At 34.1% G+C, this 23,985-nt stretch overlaps 1 protein-coding gene across 2 annotated transcripts in view; it reads left to right on the top strand.

The window, feature by feature from the left end:
• The window catches only part of LOC143042873 (chromosome-associated kinesin KIF4A-like), a 53,231-nt gene that overhangs the window by 18,787 nt on the left and 10,459 nt on the right, over positions 1–23,985 (top strand). For both annotated transcript variants that reach the window (XM_076215366.1, XM_076215367.1), the window contains 12 exons: positions 2,669–2,896; positions 7,290–7,393; positions 7,970–8,114; positions 9,060–9,170; positions 9,511–9,594; positions 10,407–10,523; positions 11,543–11,689; positions 14,263–14,363; positions 15,006–15,055; positions 15,675–15,754; positions 19,430–19,600; positions 21,415–21,498. In XM_076215366.1, coding sequence (XP_076071481.1) covers positions 2,669–2,896; positions 7,290–7,393; positions 7,970–8,114; positions 9,060–9,170; positions 9,511–9,594; positions 10,407–10,523; positions 11,543–11,689; positions 14,263–14,363; positions 15,006–15,055; positions 15,675–15,754; positions 19,430–19,600; positions 21,415–21,498 — 1,422 coding nt within the window. The remainder of the gene's footprint in view (positions 1–2,668; positions 2,897–7,289; positions 7,394–7,969; positions 8,115–9,059; positions 9,171–9,510; positions 9,595–10,406; positions 10,524–11,542; positions 11,690–14,262; positions 14,364–15,005; positions 15,056–15,674; positions 15,755–19,429; positions 19,601–21,414; positions 21,499–23,985) is intronic.

Genomic DNA, 23,985 nt, shown 5'->3' on the forward strand with positions numbered 1-23,985 from the left:
GTATGTAGTTGTATTAGACATTTGCGGAAACTGTCATTCACCTACAATTAGGATTACAATTACACTTACAGGTAGCATTTAAATCTTGGGCTTTCTCAAAGTGTAAAAAAAAAACGTTGATCCAAAGCAATGTTTTTCTGTAGTTGAACAATGATTTTTTTTCAAATATATTTGCAGCAATGTGTTAACATTAATTATTGTATACGGTGTTATCCAAGGTTGGAAATGCTTTAATTGTACGAAGTATGATAGAATGAACAAACATTATTTTAGAAATAAATTTAAGATCATTTAACATGAGACACACACAATATCGCAATTGTCGTTGCAGTTGACAGATTGGGACAATTGCTGAAAAAAATGTCAGCAACACTTTGTTTAAGCTAAAGAAAGGTGCAATCAAGCATGACAATTGACACATGTTAGCATGCTTACTCTAAGACATACTTTCTCTCTTTAAGTTTCATTTTGTGTTAAAGAGAATGATTTAATACAGCAGACGGGTGTTTTTGAGCTATGTATTCTTCATGAAATTTTACTTGCCGTTTGGTATAATTTTGAAATCTTTTATTTTTCCTGAATAGGACAAACACTTTTGTCTACGTTTTTTGTTTTAATAGAAAAAAATCTAATTGACAAAAAAAGAAAACCCCGACAAAAACAGTTATCGACGAACTTTTCTGTGTCGGAAATATATTTTAGACTGTTCGCCAGACTCAGTTGAAAAGTAAAATAGCTGTACTCAAATAGTTAAAACTTTGCTACCTATATGTTTTCAACAGCAACAAACAGAAAATGACAAACAAGTTCTAAGTTGTTTTTCTTTCATGCAATTATTATAAAAAGATATTTGGAATCATTAAGTGTGGACGTTTTTTTTTTCGCGGTGTCAATTATTTTCCTAATGAACATAGGTGGAACTGGTATGCTCGAAACATGAGCCAAATTTAACTCCCGTTCTGAGACTTATACTTTTTTCATTGAATTGTCACATAGAGTGCACTGACGAAGCAGGGGTTGATTTAGCCAATTTTTTTTTTAAAGAGGATTCGAACACAAGATAAGGGGAGGGCAACCAAATGTCCCTAATCAAAAGCATTGATCGGCAAGAAAAGGGGTGTTCCAACCCGCAGAACAACCCGTGATCTCTCACTGCGACGTTGATACAAAGTTTATACGTAAATCTATTCAGTTGATTGTTAGGGATAAAAAAAATCAAAAGTGTGGCAGGCGAGAAGCAATTGTTAAAAAAAATCACAATCTATTTAAGTCGACAACGCAACAGTTGCGGATACAAAGTTGTAATCTTGCAGTAGAGTGTCATCTGAACAATATTCTTGCTGGTTTTCGTGTACTAACCATTGCATTCAAAGTATCCTGTTTCGCGTGGAAAGTCTATTTCTCCTGCTGATAATATATAGATTTATCATACATCTATCTACACATTAGATCCTTATAAATCCTTGTCTACAATTATTCGCCTTTGTGCGGTATGATGGTAAATCCAGAAAAGCACTTCAGAAACATGAAATGTTAACGTGTTGCTTACATCTTTTTTATGCCCCACCTACGATAGTAGAGGGGCATTATGTTTTCTGGTCTGTGCATCCGTTCGTTCGTCCGTCTGTCCCGCTTCAGGTTAAAGTTTTTGGTCGAGGTAGTTTTTGATGAAGTTGAAGTCCAATCGACTTCAAACTTGGTACACATGTTCCCTATGATATGATCTTTCTAATTTTAATGCCAAATTAGAGATTTTACCCCAATTTCACGGTCCACTGAACATAGAAAATGATAGTGCGAGTGGGGCATTCGTGTACTGAGGACACATTCTTGTTTATTATTATTATTCATAGAAGACACCATTTGCTTATTTGTATATATGTATTGTTGGTTTGTTTTTGTATTTTGAGATGACCACTTGTTTTTGTCACCTGTAATCGTAAGTCTAAAGTGTAAAACTAGGCATAGACCTAGTTTCTGCAAATGTCTATTAGCATTGGTACATCTCATTACCATGGAGATTATATGACCACACCACCTCAGTTAATATGGTTTATTAACTTTAAAATTTTTGCTTAGTTTACATGTTTTAGTTTGTGTTTAGGTTTGTTTAAAGGGAACTACTTAAGATAAGTCAATGGTATTTTATTTGCAGTTGTATTAGCATTTGAAAATCTCATTTCCATGGAGATTATATGGCCCTGCTCCCTCAGTTATGGTCTATTGACTTTGAAATTTTTGCTTAGTTTACATGTATTAGTTTGTGTTTAGGTTTGTTTAAAGGAAACTACTTAAGATAAGTCAATGGTATTTTATATGCAGTTGTATTGGCAAATCTCACTTCCATTAAGATTATGTGGCCCTGTCCCCTCAGTTATGGTCTATTGACTTAATTTTTGCATAGTTTACATGTATTAGTTTGTGTTTACGTTTGGTTAAAGAGAACTACTTCTGATAAGTCAATGGTATTTGGTATGCAGTTGTATTAGTTGGCACATGTCATTTACATGGAGATTCTTTAGCCATGTACCTTCAGTCATGGTTCATTGACTTTGAATATTTGCAAAACTTACAAGTTAAAGTGTTGCTATTTTAATTTCAACATAATCAAAATTACCAAAAAGGCGAGACATTTTTCTGTGATAACAGTTTATTTAATCAATTATAGGATGAACCAGAAGAGAGTATACCAGAACAAGACGAGGATATGGACCAGGGTGAATCCCTTCCTGGAACCCCAGACAGTAGGGCCATGTCCAAAGAATATGCCTTCAGGCAAGCCAAAATGACAAATGAATTACAAGAACTGAACAAACTGCTGGAGAAAAAGGAACGGCTTGCTAAACAGATGACACAAAATGATGATCAGATGAAAGCAATGAAAGGCCAATATGATGTAGGTTGACTTAAGAGAGACTGGATGGGCTTAATTTTTCACCATTTAAAATTTTTCCATAGATTTTCTGCCCATTCTATTTTTTCATTGAATTTCAGCTCATTCTAGTTTTCTCATTCACTTTCTGCTCTTTCTAGTTTTCTCATAATTTTCACTCAATTTAGTTTTCTCATTGAATTTCCGCTCATTTTTAGCTCACCTGGCCCATAAGGCCAAGTGAGCTTTTCTCATCACTTGGCATCCTTCGTCGTCCGTCGTCGTCCTGCGTTCGGCGTTAACTTGTACAAAAATCTTCTCCTTTGAAACTACTGGGCCAAATTTAACCAAACTTGGCCAGAATCATCATTGCGGTATCTAGTTTAAAAAATGTGTCCGGTGACCCGGCCAATCAACCAAGATGGCCGCCATGGCTAAAAATAGAACAAAGGGGTAAAATGCAGTTTTTGGCTTATAACTCAAAAACCAAAGCATTTAGAGCAAATCTGACAAGGGATAAAATTGTTTATCAGGTCAAGATCTATCTGCCCTGGAATTTTCAGATGAATCAGACAACTCTTTGTTGGGTTGCTGCCCCTGAATTGGTAATTTTAAGGAAATTTTGCTGTTTTTGGTTATTATCTTGAATATTATTATAGATAGAGATAAACTGTAAACAGCAATAATAAAATTGAGAATGGAAATGGGGAATGTGTCAAAGAGACAACAACCCGACCAAATAAAAAACAACAGCAGAGGGTCACCAACAGGTCTTCAATGTAGCGAGAAATTCCCGCACCCGGAGGCGTCCTTCAGCTGGCCCCTAAACAAATATACACTAGTCCAGTGATAATGAACGCCATACTAATTTCCAAATTGTACACAAGAAACTAAAATTAAAATAATACAAGACTAACAATCGCCAGAGGCTCCTGACTTGGGACAGGCGCAAAAATGCGGCGGGGTTAAACATGTTTGTGAGATCTCAACCCTCCCCCTATACTTCTAACCAATGTAGAAAAGTAAACGTTCAGCAAAGTAAGATCTACAAATAAGTCAGCATGACCAAAATGGTCAGTTGACCTCTTTAGGAGTTATTGCCCTTTATAGTCAAATTTTTAACCATTTTTCGTAAATCTTAGTAATCTTTTAGAAAAATCTTCTCCTGAAACTACTAGGCAAAATTAAACCAAACTTGGCCATAATCATCATTGGGGTATCTAGTTTAAAAAATGTGTCCGGTAACTCGGCCAACAAACCAAGATGGCCGCCATGGCTAAAAATAGAACATGGGGGTAAAATGCAGTTTTTGGCTTATAACTCAAAAACCAAAGCATTTAGAGCAAATCTGACAGGAAAGTTGTTGATCAGGTCAAGATCTATCTGCCCTGGAATTTTCAGATGAATCGGATAACCGGTTGTTAGGTTGCTGCCCCTGAATTGGTAATTTTAAGGAAATTTTGCTGTTTTTTGTTATTATCTTGAATATTATTATAGATAGAGATAATTTGTAAACAGCAATAATGTTCAGCAAAGTAAGATCTACAAATAAGTCAACATGACCAAAATGGTCAGTTGACCCCTTTAGGAGTTATTGCCCTTTATAGTCAATTTTTAACCATTTTTCGTAAATCTTAGTAATCTTTTAGAAAAATCTTCTCCTCTGAAACTACTAGGCAAAACTAAACCAAACTTGGCCATAATCATCATTGGGGTATCTAGTTTAAAAAATGTGTCCGGTAACTCGGCCAACAAACCAAGATGGCCACCATGGCTAAAAATAGAACATGGGGGTAAAATGCAGTTTTTGGCTTATAACTCAAAAACCAAAGCATTAAGAGCAAATCTGACAGGAAAATTGTTAATCAGGTCAAGATCTATCTGCCCTGAAATTTTCAGATGAATCAGACAACTCTTTGTTGGGTTGCTGCCCCTGAATTGGTAATTTTAAGGAAATTTTGCTGTTTTTTGTTATTATCTTGAATATTATTATAGATAGAGATAAACTGTAAACAGCAATAACGTACAGCAAAGTAAGATCTACAAATAAGTCAGCATGACCAAAATGGTCAGTTGACCTCTTTAGGAGTTATTGCCCTTTATAGTCAATTTTTAACCATTTTTCGTAAATCTTAGTAATCTTTTAGAAAAATCTTCTCCTCTGAAACTATTAGGCAAAACTAAACCAAACTTGGCCATAATCATCATTGGGGTATCTAGTTTAAAAAATGTGTCCGGTAACTCGGCCAACAAACCAAGATGGCCGCCATGGCTAAAAATAGAACATGGGGGTAAAATGCAGTTTTTGGCTTATAACTCAAAAACCAAAGCATTAAGAGCAAATCTGACAGAAAAATTGTTAATCAGGTCAAGACCTATCTGCCCTGAAATTTTCAGATGAATCAGACAACTCTTTGTTGGGTTGCTGCCCCTGAATTGGTAATTTTAAGGAAATTTTGCTGTTTTTTGTTATTATCTTGAATATTATTATAGATAGAGATAAACTGTAAACAGCAATAACGTACAGCAAAGTAAGATCTACAAATAAGTCAGCATGACCAAAAATGGTCAGTTGACCTCTTTAGGAGTTATTGCCCTTTATAGTCAAATTTTTAACCATTTTTCGTAAATCTTAGTAATCTTTTAGAAAAATCTTCTCCTGAAACTACTAGGCAAAATTAAACCAAACTTGGCCATAATCATCATTGGGGTATCTAGTTTAAAAAATGTGTCCGGTAACTCAGCCAACAAACCAAGATGGCTGCCATGGCTAAAAATAGAACATGGGGGTAAAATGCAGTTTTTGGCTTATAACTCAAAAACCAAAGCATTTAGAGCAAATCTGACAGGAAAGTTGTTGATCAGGTCAAGATCTATCTGCCCTGGAATTTTCAGATGAATCGGATAACCGGTTGTTAGGTTGCTGCCCCTGAATTGGTAATTTTAAGGAAATTTTGCTGTTTTTTGTTATTATCTTGAATATTATTATAGATAGAGATAATTTGTAAACAGCAATAATGTTCAGCAAAGTAAGATCTACAAATAAGTCAACATGACCAAAATGGTCAGTTGACCCCTTTAGGAGTTATTGCTCTTTATAGTCAATTTTTAACCATTTTTCGCAAATCTTAGTAATCTTTTAGAAAAATCTTCTCCTCTGAAACTACTAGGCAAAACTAAACCAAACTTGGCCATAATCATCATTGGGGTATCTAGTTTAAAAAATGTGTCCGGTAACTCGGCCAACAAACCAAGATGGCCGCCATGGCTAAAAATAGAACATGGGGGTAAAATGCAGTTTTTGGCTTATAACTCAAAAACCAAAGCATTAAGAGCAAATCTGACAGGAAAATTGTTAATCAGGTCAAGATCTATCTGCCCTGGAATTTTCAGATGAATCAGACAAATCTTTGTTGGGTTGCTGCCCCTGAATTGGTAATTTTAAGGAAATTTTGCTGTTTTTATGCCCCACCTACGATAGTAGAGTGGCATTAGGTTTTCTGGTCTGTGCGTTCGTTCGTTCGTTCGTCCGTTCGTTCGTTCGTTCGTCCGTCTGTCCCGCTTCAGGTTAAAGTTTTTGGTCGAGGTAGTTTTTGATGAAGTTGAAGTCCAATCGACTTCAAACTTGGTACACATGTTCCCTATGATATGATCTTTCTAATTTTAATGCCAAATTAGAGAGATTTTACCCCAATTTCACGGTCCACTGAACATAGAAAATGATAGTGCGAGTGGGGCATTCGTGTACTGAGGACACATTCTTGTTTGTTATTATCTTGAATATTATTATAGATAGAGATAAACTGTAAACAGCAATAACGTACAGCAAAGTAAGACCTAAAAATAAGTCAAATATGACCAAAATGGTCAATTGACCCCTAAGGAGTTATTGCCCTTCATAGTCCATTTTTAACAATTTTCATAAAATTTGTAGATTTTCACTAACATTTTCCACAGAAACTACTGTTATAGATAGAGATAATTGTAAGCAGCAAGAATGTTTAGTAAAGTAAAATCTACAAACACATCACCATCACCAAAACACAATTTTGTCATGAATCCATCTGTGTCCTTTGTTTAATATTCACATAGACCAAGTTGAGCGACACAGGCTCTTTAGAGCCTCTAGTTGTTTTCTCTTTGAATTTTAATCTCATTCTAGTTTTCTAATTGACTTTCTGCTCTTTCTAGTTTTCTCATACTTTTCGCTCAATTTTGTTTTCTCATGAATTTCTGCTCGCTCTTGTTTTCTCGTTGAATTTCCGCTCATTCTAGTTTTCTTATTGATTTTTGTCCATTTTAGCTTTTTCCATTGATTTCCGGTTTATTTACGGTAATTGATTTTAAGTCCATTTTATCATTTCTATTGATTAGTTCTCCATATTAGCATTCATATTGGTTTTTTCTCTCCATTCAGCATGCCATTAGTGGGATGAATTCAGAGATAGAAAGTCTACAGAAAGAGAAAGAAGAATTAGCTCAGGCTTTAGAAAATGCTAAATATAACTCAGCAACTAGCAAGTAAGAATTTATAAAACAGAATACCAACAACATTGGATTCCTTTATTTTCTTTGATACCAATATTGTGGATTAAGGGCTATTCCATTAAAATGTTTTGGAGAGGATAAGAAGGGACTTTCAAAATATCCCTACAACCAAGAACCATTTGTTACACTATTGTTTCGGGCAAAATATCAATTGAAATGGCTTAACTTTGTCAAAAGACATATAAATTACACACAAACAAGTGATCATACACTGAAGAATAAATTTGATCTATGACACAATGTAAATACAAAATGTAGTTTATTTATTTCATTTACAGCTAATTTACTAATGCTTGTAAGGTTAACTTTGGTAGTCTTGCTTGCTCTGTTTGTATAAAAGTTAATTCAAGCTTTGTAATTAACATTGATAGCTTCAAACAATATGTATAGGCATTTTTAAACCTAAATATATTATATATAAATTTGATTGAATGTTGTCATAATTACGATTGTACAACATGCAAACAAAACAAGCAAGCTAACCAAAGCCTTGCTTTACATGCATTAGGAAATTAGCTATAAATGGTTGAACTATTTGTACTTGTATAGAGTGGCAGAACAGAGAAGACAAAGATTAAAAGAGTTAGAACAACAGATGTCACAACTAAAGAGAAAAGTCAACGATCAAACAAAACTGTTAAAGATGAAGGAACAGTCAGAAAAACAAGTGTCTAAAATGAACGTGGATATACAGGTAGGGACAGTAAAAAAAAAACAAGTGTCTAAAATGAACGTGGATATATAGGTAGGGACAGTAAAAAAAAAAACAAGTTTCTAAAATGAACGTGGATATACAGGTAGGGACAGTCAGAAAAAACAAGTTTCTAAAATGAATGTTGATATACAGGTAGAAACAATCAGAAAAACAAGTGTCTAAAATGAACGTGGATATACAGGTAGGGACAGTAAAAAAAAAACAAGTTTCTAAAATGAACGTGGATATATAGGTAGGGACAGTAAAAAAAAAAACAAGTTTCTAAAATGAACGTGGATATACAGGTAGGGACAGTCATAAAAAACAAGTGTCTAAAATGAATGTTGATATACAGGTAGGGATAGTCAGAAAAACAAGTTTTCAAGATGGGTAGGGACAGTCTTATACCTTTTACCCTAAACAAATTAATTTTAATAAGCAATTAATTTGTTAGCTACTTTTGTGAGTAAAACAACAACCAAAATATAGATCATTGTGAATATGGAAAACAATGTTTTAAAAGATTTGTAGGAGTGCCAATGAGACAACTCTCATAATTTGTAAAAGTAAATCATTATAGGTCAAAGTATAGCCTTCAACATGGAGCCTTGGCTTACACCAAACAGCAAGCAATAAAGGGCCCCAAAAATGACTTGTTAAAACCATTTAAACAGGAAAACCAATGGTCTAATCTATAAAAAAAAAAAGAGAAACGAGAAACACTTATGAACCACATCAATAAACGACAACTGCTGAACATCAGATTCCTGACTAGGACAGGTGCGAACAAATGCAGCGTTTTTAAACATTTAAATGGTACCAAACCTTCACCCTTATCTGAAATAATAGTGTTACATCACAACATAGAAAGACACATATTTTGTTTCTGATAAGAGCATGTTCTTGTTTAATTTACAGATAATAGAATTATGTGTATACTTTTAGGGTATGAAACAACAGAGAGTTAGGCTGATGAAACAGATGAAAGAAGATGCTGATGAATTTAGACGATGGAAGATGAAAAAAGAAAAAGAAGTCATGCAATTACAACAAAAGGTTGTCATTTAAAAAATTTAGTATTAAAAAAAAAAGGATGTATTTTTTTCCTGATAAAAAAATGCCTAAATCATTTCATTGTTTAGAAATTTACAAACAATACCATCATTGAAAGACCATTAGTTGACATTTTTGGGTTGGAACTAATGTACAGAGAATGCAAATTATTCAGATGGATCAACGTGAAAAATTAAGCACATTAAGGTAGTACCTAATATTACAGGGAGATCATTCATTAAAATCAGCTAAACATTTTAATCATATTGTATTTCTTTTGTGTATTAAAGTTATTTACTTTTATGTTATGAAGTTATGACTCTATAGTATTATCATTTACCAGGGAAGAAAGAGAGATTGTGAGATAGCCAAGTTACAGAGAGAAAACCAGAAACAACAAAACATTCTGAAAAGAAAAGGAGAAGAGGTAAGTACAAATTTGTTTATTATCCACCTCGCTGACCATTGCATAATAGTGGCCATTAGTAGGTTTCTGGTTGACATGTACATTTTTGCCACATGAATGTATTCACTGAAAATTGATCTGCTTATCTTTATACCCCCGTTTTGAAAAAAGGGGGGTATACTGTTTTACCATTGTCTGTCCATGCATCCATCTGTCCATCCGTCAGTCTGTCAGTCACTCCGTCCCATAAATATTTTTGTCACATTTTTCTCAGGAACTACTTGACAAGGATTTCTGAAATTTGGTTTCAGGGTGATGTTTTTTCAGATTCATCACTCAATAACTTCCTGTTTACCAAAAAAACATTTACAGATAATAGCCAAATTGAAAATGTTGTCACATTTTACTCAGGAACTACAAAAGAAGGATTTCTGAAATTTGGTTTTAGGGTTTATATTAGTCAGCTATACCGTGTGATGTGTTTACAGATTCATCAATCAACAACTTCCTGTTTACCGAAATATTTTAGCGGGGGTATCATCAGTGAGTTATAACTGATTGTGCAATTAAGGGGACATCTAAATACATGTAAATAAAATCTATTTACCTCAATTTTTTATCAAATTTTATATAGTCTGGTAAATCGTTTTTCTTAATTTCCTTCTGTTGTGTGTATGCTCTATAAAAGTAATCTTTTAGGATCACCAACATGAGTTATTGTTGAAAGGAGGATATTTTGTATCAGCACAATAACAGTTTTGTTCAATATATTATTTTCAAATTTCCTAATTTTATGTCCTGTTTAGTTAAGATGACTATTTACTGATTTTTAGGCTGCTGCAGCTAACAAGAGACTAAAGGACGCTTTAGCCAAACAGAAACAAGTTCAACAAGAGAGAAATGAGAAATTTGAAAAATATGACACAACCAGTATAGGAAACAGGGTTAGAGTAAGTCAAATCACAATAACTTAGGTATACAGTTGTAAAAGCATTGGCATATCTCATTTCCATGGAAACTATTTGGCCCAGCCCCCACAGTCATGGTCTTTTGACTTAGAAACTTTTGCGTAGTTTACATGTATTAGTTTGTGTTTAGGTTTGTTTAAAGGGAACTACTTATGATAAGTCAATGGTATTTGGTTTGCGTTGTTACTAAGCATTGGCACATCTCATTTCCATGGAGATTGTTGAGCCATTACCTTCAGTCATGGTTCATTGACTTTGAATATTTGCATCTTACATGTTGAAATGATGTTATTTTAATTTTTTCAACATTTGCATAATCAAAATTACCAAAAAGCGAGACATATCTCTGTGATAACAGTTTGTTATTATTGCAAAAAATGTGACAGAGTTGTAAACGCAATAGTTTAAACTCGCATTTTGAAATATTTTATATGAATTAAACGGAATTCTTCTCAATATCGTAAAAATTGAAATCACATTTATTAGTCTAAAATGACAAAATCGCAATAATAAATGCTGGGAATGATTTCTGAACTTACAGTAACTGGATATGAAATATGAGTATTGTAAAAAAAGATGGCAAAAAAAAAAGGTCAACATACAATCTTTAACAATATACAGGTGTTTTTGCAATATATACAACATAATTAATCCTTTGTCTAAAAAAGATATCTGTATTCTAAACAAAATTCCCAAATGATTAAAATGTTTCCAGATTATGGAGGTATTATGGTATCTCCATTCTAATGCTATGATAAAAAAAACACTGCTAAATCTTCATATTTACATTATATTTATATGACAGTTATTTAACGAATATGCTTGCACTATTTAACAATATGAGACCATCAATTGTAGAATGATACCTTAAAATATCCTCTGTTTATAAATTTCTGATATGACACAACAGCTTATTATGTGCTCATGGTGCAGCTCTTTATTTATCTTTGTTACAAACAACTTTGCATCAGAACAACATAATATGTAAATGTATATTGTAGTCCTGGTTGAGTCATGAGTTAGAGGTCAGGGTCAGTATCAGGGAGGCCAAATATCACCTGAACAGGCTGCTGTCTGACCGGAAAGAAATGGTGATGACATTGAATGATTTGAAGGACAGGATAGATGAGGATGCTCCACCCACAAAGGTAAGTAACAAGTGACAGACATGAGTTTGCTCCACCTTTGGTTGGATGATCCACCCAAAAAGGTAAGTGCTTCACAGGAGTTTGCTCCACCTTTTAACTTTGGAAGCTCCACCCACCAAGGTTCATGACTTGAATGACATACATCAGTTTGTTCCAGTTGATAGATGTGAGTTTTTCCACCTTCTAAGATTATGACTTAAAGTGACAGACATGAGTTTGCTCCACCCACCAAGGTAATTGACAAGTGACAGACAGGAGCTTGCGCTACCTTTTAAGGTTGGATGCTCATTTGCAATATTTTTAGTGACATGCATGCCAGTAATTGTCTGGTATGATCAGCTTTCTTATATAAATGATCCCTAAAGGTGATTACATACCAAAACCTGTAATAATTATTATTTATTTTTATTGGGGAAAGACGGCTTCAAGCCGTCAATCCCCTGTGGGGTTGACCGGAGTGACATTCCCTCACATCATTCATTTTGTTTTTATAGTGTGGAAACCCCCCCCCCCCCCCAACAAATCTTACTTAGATTGAAGAGAAGTAGACCCAGGAATGAATAGTTTGACTTTAAACACTTTTTTACACATTTCCCTTCTGTTTCTGACGAAATTGTCGTATCTTGAGCTCTCCTTTACACTATTTACGTTTCTTTTACAATCCGGAAAAATCAGTATGACGAGATATTCTAAATATATCCAACCTACATTGTATTTTATAGTGACGTCATTCTTGGAATGCCACACTATGCAGAAGCAGGGATATCCTTCACTGGTTATTTAAATCATTCCCAGAGATCGTGCACTAATTACAAATTGGTATTTGCTAAATATAAACATAATATTGTTTGCTGTAGATGATTCAAACATCAACATGCAATACTTTAATTTGTAGGTCAGCAACTTTCAAAGTAAACAAAGATCGTGGGGTTACATGAGATAGGGGAGAGAAACGATTTTATTGATTTTTTTCTGTAAAAATTCTGTTTTGAGAATCTTCCTCCAATTCAGGAGCACCTCAACTGATGAGTAATTATCCACTAAAATAAAAGTTAATGTATTTAAACGCTTAAAATGTGACATTTCATTGGATAAGTAGTCTTCCATTAAAACTAAATTTTTTGTGTACCAACATAATCATTGTAATGGTAAGTAAAAAAAAATTAAAAAAAAAATGTTGCATTTTGTAGTTTCAACCTATTTATTCATGGAATTTACAAATATTTAAAATTTAGGATTTGGAAACAAGCTTCACACAGTTTACATCAATCATATTGTTATTTTTATTAGTACCTGTTTCCCTGTGATGAGAGTTGTAACTGGGAACTTTATCAATGGAAATTTAAAACTGAATAGATTTTTCAGTCCAAACTTTCTTAAGAAAAAAATTAAAAATCTAAGAGTACTGTCACAAAAAATGGAAAATGGCCCTAGCCTGCAGTTCAGTTGTAAACAATCAAGATTTCAAAAAATATTGTAGTTGTTGTGAAATGACAGAATTCAGTTGAATTTTAGATAATTAACTATCAACTTTAATCAAATGTTTAGATTTAGAAGATGCAGATCTTTTCCATTGGTCCAAATTGAATCCTAAACTAAGGAAATGAAATTACATAAACAACAATTGATTTCAATATTGTCAACCTTTCTGCATGTTCTAGCTGTTCTCTTTTATCATTCTTTATATGAAGACTATCAAAAGATACCCCCCTTTCCAAAAAAAAAAATTAAATAGAAACAAGGGCCGTCTTTCCCCTCAGAGCTATTCAGCTCTTTGATTTTTTTTATTTTTGAGTTAGGGTTTGAGCCTGTAGATTAAGAAGGGTTAGCTTTCCATTTTTTTTTTTTGGGGGGGGGGGGGGGGTATTTACAACCCTTTCCAATTGATTTGAATTTAATAGCCCTAACATGCAGGAATTATTTGAAGTCTGATGATATTTTTTATTATACTGGTACAAAACACCACAGGGAGATAACTCTGTAAAAATCAACTGAACGTTTAATCACATTCTAATGTGAAGGAAATATTAAGATTCTTAATGATCAAAATTAGAATTTGTCAAACTGCTATATATCCAATGATATTTTCTTAATTAAGACTGTGGTTCATTTAAAAAAAACATGTGTTTTTGTCAAAGTGTGAAAGAAAATAAATTGTCAAAATTTTATGAAAATTAATCAAGCCAAATTAATTTTAGTCCAGGTATTTGGTACCACCTTAAACATAAAAGACATTAATGAAAGAAGAGTGAAGTAATCAATTGGAACAGAAAATTTGTTTTGTACACATTCTTTTTGTCGAGCCTTTGACTTTAGTTATTACATACAGTCTGCAGTTAAAATTTTTAAAACATTTATTAGATTCATAAACTATCTTGGATTTTTACCAAACTTGGACAGAAGCTTCTTACAATCAAAAGACAGTATCAAGAGGAAAATTTTTATTGATTCCCGCTCCCCCCCCCCCCCCCCCCCCCCCCTCATTTTTGTTGAGCCTGCGATTCACAGCAAAAGTAGACAATTAGAATTTTTTATATATTTGACCCTAAAAAAATAAATATTCTGCATTACAGAAGTTGGCCTGGATAAAAGACGGGAAGTTAGACTCGTCAAGTTTTGAGGTTGAGAACGTAAAGAAACAGATAGAGGAAGTACAACAACAGATTGATGAGAGGTAAACAAACAAACAAACAAATATTTTATTGCTAATCACAGCGCCCACAAGGAGCAGAAAATTCAACATTAATTTCATACTAATGATTTCAAGTGATTCAATATGATTAAGACACAATTTTATAGAATATATTTATTGAGATCAGCAGAAGAAAACTACAAGCACAGTAAAGTCTTTGTTAGTAATATAACTAGCAATCACTGTTGTTCATTGGTTAACTAATTTTTAAAGAATTTTTTGTTAGAACTTGAAAAGTCACTTTACTAAAGTTTCACAATATCTTAAAAAAGATTAAACAACAAAATTTTGAAACTTACTTTGTAGAATAAAAACAACAATTTGACATTAAAAGTGATATACCAATGTTATTATATTTGCTGGCATCAGTCTGTATTTAAAAGGAGGCAGACAATTTAAAACCATTATTGGATTAAAAACAGACGAACCATTCAGCTAAAACTACAATACTCAGCAATACAGACACCCCCTCAAAGTACACAAAATAAAAACAAAACAAGGGATGTCAAACATTTTATGAAGATTCTGTGTATATCTTCCTTTTAAAAAATTCACGCATGGTTTATAGTTACAACGAAGGTTTGAAATTAATTTCCTACTTTTTCCCTCATTCTATCTTTCTAGGAATGCTCAGATAACTGACCTCCAACAGAAGGTTGTTGATGCTGATCAAGGTAAGAATGATAAGGGGTCGAATATGGGAGCAATATAGAATTGGGGGATGCTGTGAACCCTTCATTTCAAAATATTGCAATGTTGAAAAAATTGGGGAGATAGGTTTCGCCAAAATAGAAATTTTGCATTTTAGATTTTGAAAGCATTATTTGTATGAAGGATTTCCTGATATTTAAAAAACTAGACGATGACCAGTGATAAATGTGCTGTTTATTTGCTTTTTTTTGTGTTTTTTTTTGCTGTGCATGATTTTTTGTCATGGATTGAATTTACAATAAAGCTGAACTCCAAAGAATATTCATAATAATGGAAAGTCTGTAATCAAATGGAAAAATCAAAATTCAAATACATAAAATGAATTGATAACAACTGTCATACCCCTGACTTGGTACAGACATTTTCTTAAGTAGAAAATGGTGGGTTAAAATTGGATTTATTGGTAGCTAAAATTTTAATTATAGAAACTGATTACTTTGCTAATTAGTCATAAAAATGTCCATGAGAGCTGTTGTAACAAATATGAAATAAAGTCTATATTTTTACAATGTATAAATATAAAGAATACTTATCAATTGAAAACAAAACTTAAATCTTATCAAGAATATGTGATACTTGCAGAATGTAAAGGGAAGTCTATTTGGGAGAGTTTACACACGATGGTAGAGGCAAAGTGTGCATTGAAATGGTTACTAGAACAGGTAAGATCTATAGGGGAGAGTTTACACACGATGGTAGAGGCAAAGTGTGCATTGAAGTGGTTACTAGAACAGGTAAGATCTATAGGGGAGAGTTTACACACGATGGTAGAGGCAAAGTGTGCATTGAAATGGTTACTAGAACAGGTAAGATCTATAGGGGAGAGTTTACACACAATGGTAGAGGCAAAGTGTGCATTGAAATGGTTACTAGAACAGGTAAGATCTATAGGGGAGAGTTTACACACGATGGTAGAGGCAAAGTGTGCATTGAAATGGTTACTAGAACAGGTAAGATCTATAGGGGAGAGTTTACACACGATGGTAGAGGCAAAGTGTGCATTAAAATGGTTACTAGAACAGGTAAGATCTACAGTGGAGAGTTTACACACGATGGTAGAGGCAAAGTGTGCATTGAAGTGGTTACTAGAACAGGTAAGATCTATAGGGGAGAGTTTACACATGATGGTAGAGGCAAAGTGTGCATTGAAATGGTTACTAGAACAGGTAAGATCTATAGGGGAGAGTTTACACACGATGGTAGAGGCAAAGTGTGCATTGAAATGGTTACTAGAACAGGTAAGATCTATAGGGGAGAGTTTACACACGATGGTAGAGGCAAAGTGTGCATTAAAATGGTTACTAGAACAGGTAAGATCTACAGGGGAGAGTTTACACATGATGGTAGAGGCAAAGTGTGCATTGAAATGGTTACTAGAACAGGTAAGATCTACAGGGGAGAGTTTACACACGATGGTAGAGGCAAAGTGTGCATTGAAATGGTTACTAGAACAGGTGAGATCTATAGGGGAGAGTTTACACACGATGGTAGAGGCAAATTGTGCATTGAAATGGTTACTAGAACAGGTAAGATCTATAGGGGAGAGTTTACACACGATGGTAGAGGCAAAGTGTGCATTGAAGTGGTTACTAACACAGGTAAGATCTATAGGGGAGAGTTTACACACGATGGTAGAGACAAAGTGTGCATTGAAGTGGTTACTAACACAGGTAAGATCTATAGGGGAGAGTTTACACACGATGGAAGAGGCAAAGTGTGCATTGAAGTGGTTACTAACACAGGTAAGATCTACAGGGGAGAGTTTACACACGATGGTAGAGGCAAAGTGTGCATTGAAGTGGTTACTAGAACAGGTAAGATCTACAGGGGAGAGTTTACACATGATGGTAGAGGCAAAGTGTGCATTGAAATGGTTACTAGAACAGGTAAGATCTATAGGGGAGAGTTTACACATGATGGTAGAGGAAAAGTGTGCATTGAAATGGTTACTAGAACAGGTAAGATCTATAGGGGAGAGTTTACACACGATGGTAGAGGCAAAGTGTGCATTGAAATGGTTACTAGAACAGGTAAGATCTATAGGGGAAAGTTTACACACGATGGTAGAGGCAAAGAGTGCATTGAAATGGTTACTAGAACAGGTAAGATCTATAGGGGAAAGTTTACACACGATGGTAGAGGCAAAGAGTGCATTGAAATGGTTACTAGAACAGGTAAGATCTATAGGGGAAAGTTTACACACGATGGTAGAGGCAAAGTGTGCATTGAAATGGTTACTAGAACAGGTAAGATCTACAGGGGAGAGTTTACACACGATGGTAGAGGCAAAGTGTGCATTGAAATGGTTACTAGAACAGGTAAGATCTATAGGGGAAAGTTTACACACAATGGTAGAGGCAAAGTGTGCATTGAAGTGGTTACTAGAACAGGTAAGATCTATAGGGGAAAGTTTACACACGATGGTAGAGGCAAAGAGTGCATTGAAATGGTTACTAGAACAGGTAAGATCTATAGGGGAAAGTTTACACACAATGGTAGAGGCAAAGTGTGCATTGAAGTGGTTACTAGAACAGGTAAGATCTATAGGGGAAAGTTTACACACGATGGTAGAGGCAAAGAGTGCATTGAAATGGTTACTAGAACAGGTAAGATCTATAGGGGAAAGTTTACACACGATGGTAGAGGCAAAGTGTGCATTGAAATGGTTACTAGAACAGGTAAGATCTACAGGGGAGAGTTTACACACGATGGTAGAGGCAAAGTGTGCATTGAAATGGTTACTAGAACAGGTAAGATCTATAGGGGAGAGTTTACACACGATGGTAGAGGCAAAGTGTGCATTGAAATGGTTACTAGAACAGGTAAGATCTATAGGGGAGAGTTTACACACGATGGTAGAGGCAAAGTGTGCATTGAAATGGTTACTAGAACAGGTAAGATCTATAGGGGAGAGTTTACACACGATGGTAGAGACAAAGTGTGCATTGAAATGGTTACTAGAACAGGTAAGATCTATAGGGGAGAGTTTACACACGATGGTAGAGGCAAAGAGTGCATTGAAATGGTTACTAGAACAGGTAAGATCTATAGGGGAGAGTTTACACACGATGGTAGAGGCAAAGTGTGCATTGAAATGGTTACTAGAACAGGTAAGATCTACAGGGGAGAGTTTACACACGATGGTAGAGGCAAAGTGTGCATTGAAATGGTTACTAGAACAGGTAAGATCTATAGGGGAGAGTTTACACACGATGGTAGAGGCAAAGTGTGCATTGAAATGGTTACTAGAACAGGTAAGATCTACAGGGGAGAGTTTACACACGATGGTAGAGGCAAAGAGTGCATTGAAATGGTTACTAGAACAGGTAAGATCTATAGGGGAGAGTTTACACACGATGGTAGAGGCAAAGTGTGCATTGAAATGGTTACTAGAACAGGTAAGATCTATAGGGGAGAGTTTACACACAATGGTAGAGGCAAAGTGTGCATTGAAATGGTTACTAGAACAGGTAATGATTAAATACTAACGATGAAATATTACATTTTGTAATTTTATACTGAAGCACATTTTGTGTAATTATTTAAGGATATAACCTTCCTTGGTATCTGAAGGATCTAAGTATAAAAAAAGATGTGGTATGAAAGCCAATGAGACACCTCTGGACAAGTGACCAAATGACACAAAAATTAACAACTATAGATCACTGTTCGACCTTCAATAATGGGCAAAGCCCATACAGCATAGTCAGATATAAAATGCCCCGAAATCACAAATTTAAAACAATTCAAATTAGAAAACTAACAGCCTAATTAATGTAAAATAAAAGTGAACAAAAAACAAATATATAACACAGTAACAAACAACAACCACTGAATTACAGGTCCTGATTGGGACAGGCACATACATACAGAATGTGGCGGGTTAAACATTTTAGGGGTATCCCGAACCTCCCCTTACCTGGGTCTGTCTACAGTAATCCCTGCCATTTCAACATTGAAGTTGTGAGGTTCCAACAAGTTGATCTTAATTGACTGGAATAGCCAGTTCATGCCAAAGGTCATGGTTCTCTCTCGGTACTCTGGGTTTTTCCAACGATAAAAGCAGACTGCCATGATATAGCTACATGTCTCTGAACGTGGCTGTCAAGACCAAAATTAATCAATTAATTATATAACTCCTATAAAAAATAAGTTGATTCATATGATTGTCAAGACAACTTATTATCACAACAGGGTCACACATTTCACAGGGTACACTTTTGATTAGATTAAGTCCTAAATTTATTTGGATTATATTGAATTTTACATTACAACCCAATATATAGCTAGTTAACTTTTGTGTATATTCATTCCAAGTGATTTTCTATTTCTAACAGGCAGTATCATCTAGGGCAGATAGCAGTAAGGCTCAGGGAGAATTACAAGATTCTAAACTTCATCATATAGACAGACATGATGAAATGGAAGAACTACAGAAAGAGATAGAGGATTTAAAACATAAACATGAAGACAATCTAACTAGGTTACAAAAACAGCATGAAGATAAGGTAATAAGTTTGTTTTTAAGTCATTAGAATTTGTCTTATTTGTATGTCCCACCTGTGATTAAAGATTTCGGTCAATGTAGTTATTGATGAAGTTGAAATCCAGTCAACTTGAAACTTAGTACACATGTTCCCTGTGATATGATCTCTCTAATGAGAGTTTTGACTGCATTCCGCAGTCCACTGAACATAGAAAATGCTATTGCTAGTGGGGCATCCTTGAACTATGGACACATGCTTGCTTTTAATGTATGAGATTTAAAAGTATGAGAAGACACATTGTACATAGATCTGCTTTATATCTATAAAGGTATTAGTATTAAAAAGGTAAATATTTCATTTTCATCAATTTTCCTAAAAACTTTTCAACTTTTCCCACTAACAGTAGAAAAATCAATAAAAAAAATAAATAAATAAAAACTGGTCTATTTGTATGAAACTTTGAGTAAAATATATTTATCAGTCTAGTATAGAATAGGAAGGAACACATTTTTAAAAATAATTCCTTGATATGAAAAAACGTTACCTGATGATACTGTTTCTTTGTTAACATTGCTAATGACGTCATAAATTAAATAACGTCACAACTAAAATCCCTAACAACAGAACTAAAATCGGAAACGTTACGGTATTTCTGTTTCTTTTTTCTAACAAATATTTAAGTTACAAAAAAATAATTCATACAGACTTCGTCCCCATTCACAGGTAATGCCTGCCTCATATTAGTTTATGATTATACCCCCGCTTTGAAAAAAAGGGGGGTATACTGTTTTACCTCTGTCTGTCCTTCCGTCAGTCTGTCAGTCAGTCCGTCCGTCCCATGAATATTTTTCGTCACATTTTTCTCAGGAACTACACTACCAGGATTTCTGAAATTTGGTTTCAGGCTTGATATAAGTCAGCTATACCGTGTGATGTGTTTTCAGATTCATCACTCAACAACTTCCTGTTTACCGAACACTTGTTTGATTTTACACATGATAGCCAAGTTGAAAATTTTTCGTCACATTTTTCTCAGGAACTACAATACAAGGATTTCTGAAATTTGGTTTAAGGGTTAGGGCTATTCCAGAAAAAATTGTATGGGGGTGTTGGAAGGCAGTTTATGTCAACACCCGCCACCCAGACAATTGTATTTGAGAATTATAGTGCATTATAGTGTGAAAAATTGCTCTGATACCCATCACCCATGTATTATTAATAGAATGTGCCTTCCAACCCCCCCCCATACATTTTTTTCTGGAATAGCCCTTAATATAAGTCAGCTTTACCGTGTGATGCGTTTTCAGATTCATCACTCGACAACTTCCTGTTTACCGAACACTTGCATATTTTTACACAATTAATATTATCCACTTGCGGCGGGGGTATCATCAATGAGCAGTAGCTCGCAGTTTCACTTGTTTTATATGTATCTCACCCCTTTGCCCATTGAAATTTTTGTTGAAAGTAAAGAATATGGTTTTCTAAAGTATATTTCAGAAAACATTTTAGTGGGCAAGGGTATCCTTAATAAATTATTTGGAAAAATGTCTTAAATTTTACAGAATTTTGCCACAAATTAGGATTTTACAAAATTCTCTTACATTATTATGTCACAAATACGTCATTTATGACATCATTGATGTAAATCTTTTTCAGCTGCAAAGCTATTGGACATTTTAGCATATACTTTTTTCCAATGTTCACTACATTTTGGCAGTGAAAATTTCAGATTTTTATGTCCAAAATTATAAGTGTATTAACTTCTTTAATGTTACAAAAAAGTTTCTGGTGCTGATTTAAAGAAGACATCCTGATATCCGTTTTGTTTTCAGGTTTTGTTTCTGTTGAGACAGATGAAGGCTGTAGATAGTAGTGTGACATTAGATGAAGACGTCAGACAGAGAATGAAATTCCAGGTATAGATTTAAATTTTTTTTCTCCCTCAGTCTGACCCAGGGCTTCCAAAAAATATTTGAGCCAGCCAGACATTTTATATCTGATCCTGATTTTTTATCTCTTAAGACTTAGTCACAAAAGGCAATTATGGTAATCAGATGGCCATTCCAATGATTGACATTAGATTAAAAAAAATACGATTTTAAACTTTACTTTGATATGAATTTGATGTTCTGGCATAAACTGTTAAATTGGCAGTGCATCATTCAAATGTTCACATCCTGTGCTCACATCTCCCTTAGACTCTTTATTTGTGCAAAATGACATTGTCAAAAACTTAACTTAACCAGATGTTGACTTGACAATGGTAAAACATGGACCATAAATGGATACATAAAATGTGTGTACGTTTACAAAGCACGACTGAGCAAAGAAGCTCTTTCCACGTTATTTCTTCAACAAAATACTTGAAATGATAGATACAGGTATCAATGATAATTTTAGAATTTTTGAAGCAATATAGGATGCATAATTAATTTTCAACCTGTGCACATGTGCACAGGTGTTCTAGTTCATACAACGTAGTTCTGACAATTTTTCATTGAAACCTTTTTAAGTTTTGCATCAAATCATGTTGATAAACTAATTTCTTATGATTTTAATCTTTTGGACTAAATCAATTAGATACAAACCGCTGAAATGTAAGAAAATAATTGTGAATAGACCAATCAAATTATATGATGTCAGGTACTGAAAATAATTTACCTTTCACCTGAACAGGTAGATATCAGGGTTCATTCTGGCTATTCCTACATTATGAATTTTATAGGTAAAATAGTAAAATTTTATGTAGGAATAGCCAGAATTTTTATTTAAACAATGGGATTATGTAGGAAAATGTTGTAACAACACTAGACTAATTAATCAAGGCAAATCCAGGTAAATCTTGTGGAAAATAAAGAAAAATAATAGTTTATAGTACAATATTTAATTTAATAATTTCATAGCACATATTTTGTAAATAATATTAACAAAACAAAATGAATTCCTTGGCATAATGTTATTTGCAAGAAATTACAATTATTTAAGTGCAAACATTAATTTATGCAAGTAAATAATATCAATTGAAACATAAATTAAATTTTAATGATTATTCTTTGAATCACAGCACTAAATTTGATTTATACCTAACAGAGCACCAAACATACACAAAATTGACATTAAGCATACACTCACACAGTGATGCATTGCACTGTCTTATAAATTGAATATACAAGATAAAATTGAGAATGGAAATGGGGAATGTGTCAAAGAGACAACAAACCGACTAAATAAAAAACAATAGCAGAGGGTCACCAACAGGTCTTCAATGTAGCGAGAAATTCCCGCACCCGGAGGCGTCCTTCAGCTGGCCCCTAAACAAATATATACTAGTCCAGTGATAATGAACGCCATTCTAATTTCCAAATTGTACACAAGAAACTAAAATTAAAATAATACAAGACTAACAAAGGCCAGAGGCTCCTGACTTGGGACAGGCGCAAAAATGCGGCGGGGTTAAACATGTTTGTGAGATCTCAACCCTCCCCCTATACCTCTAACCAATGTAGAAAAGTAAACGCATAACAATACGCACATTAAAATTCAGTTCAAGAGAAGTCCGAGTCTGATGTCAGAAGATGTAACCAAAGAAAATAAACAAAATGACAATAATACATAAATAACAACAGACTACTAGCAGTTAACTGACATGCCAGCTCCAGACTTAAATTAAACTGACTAAAAGATTATGATTTCATCATATGAACATCAGGCACAATCCTTCCCGTTAGGGGTTTAGTATCATACCATCATAACATATATGAGAAGAACATAACCCGTGTCATGCCAACAACTGTTTTTAGAATAAATGTGTTTAGTTCCGATGCAAAGACCTTATCAGTGACTCAATATTAACGCCAAAATATGAAATCATTAATGACTTGACAACAGTATCGTAATTATATCCCTTCTTAATAAGTCTATTCAAAGGTTTTGTAAGTTTCTGAGGTGAATACTGACACCTTTGTGCTTTATAAAGAATATTTCCATAAAAAATTGGATGTGAAATACCTGAACGTATTAGAAGTCTGCATGTTGAGCTATATTTACGAATGATGTCTTTATACCGATGATAAAATTTAGTAAATGGTTTGACTAGTTTGTGATATCGAAAACCCTGGTATAATAATTTTTCAGTAATACATAAATTTCTCTCGTTAAAATCTAAAACATTGTTACATACACGAGCGAATCGTACAAGTTGAGATATATAAACACCGTAAGAGACTACAAAGTTGTAATCGATGTACAGGACATAAAAAGCAACATGCATCTCCATACTCGACTGCAGTAAGGTCACAGTTTTGTAACCTTGTTTCAGTGTTTGCAGTCTGTAATCTATTGCCTTTTATTTTCTTTTTCTTGGAACACGTTTTCAACCGGCTCTGTACTGGATAAGTTTGAGA

Source organism: Mytilus galloprovincialis, chromosome 8, assembly GCF_965363235.1.
Source record: "Mytilus galloprovincialis chromosome 8, xbMytGall1.hap1.1, whole genome shotgun sequence".
NCBI classification, from domain to species: Eukaryota; Metazoa; Mollusca; class Bivalvia; order Mytilida; family Mytilidae; genus Mytilus; species Mytilus galloprovincialis.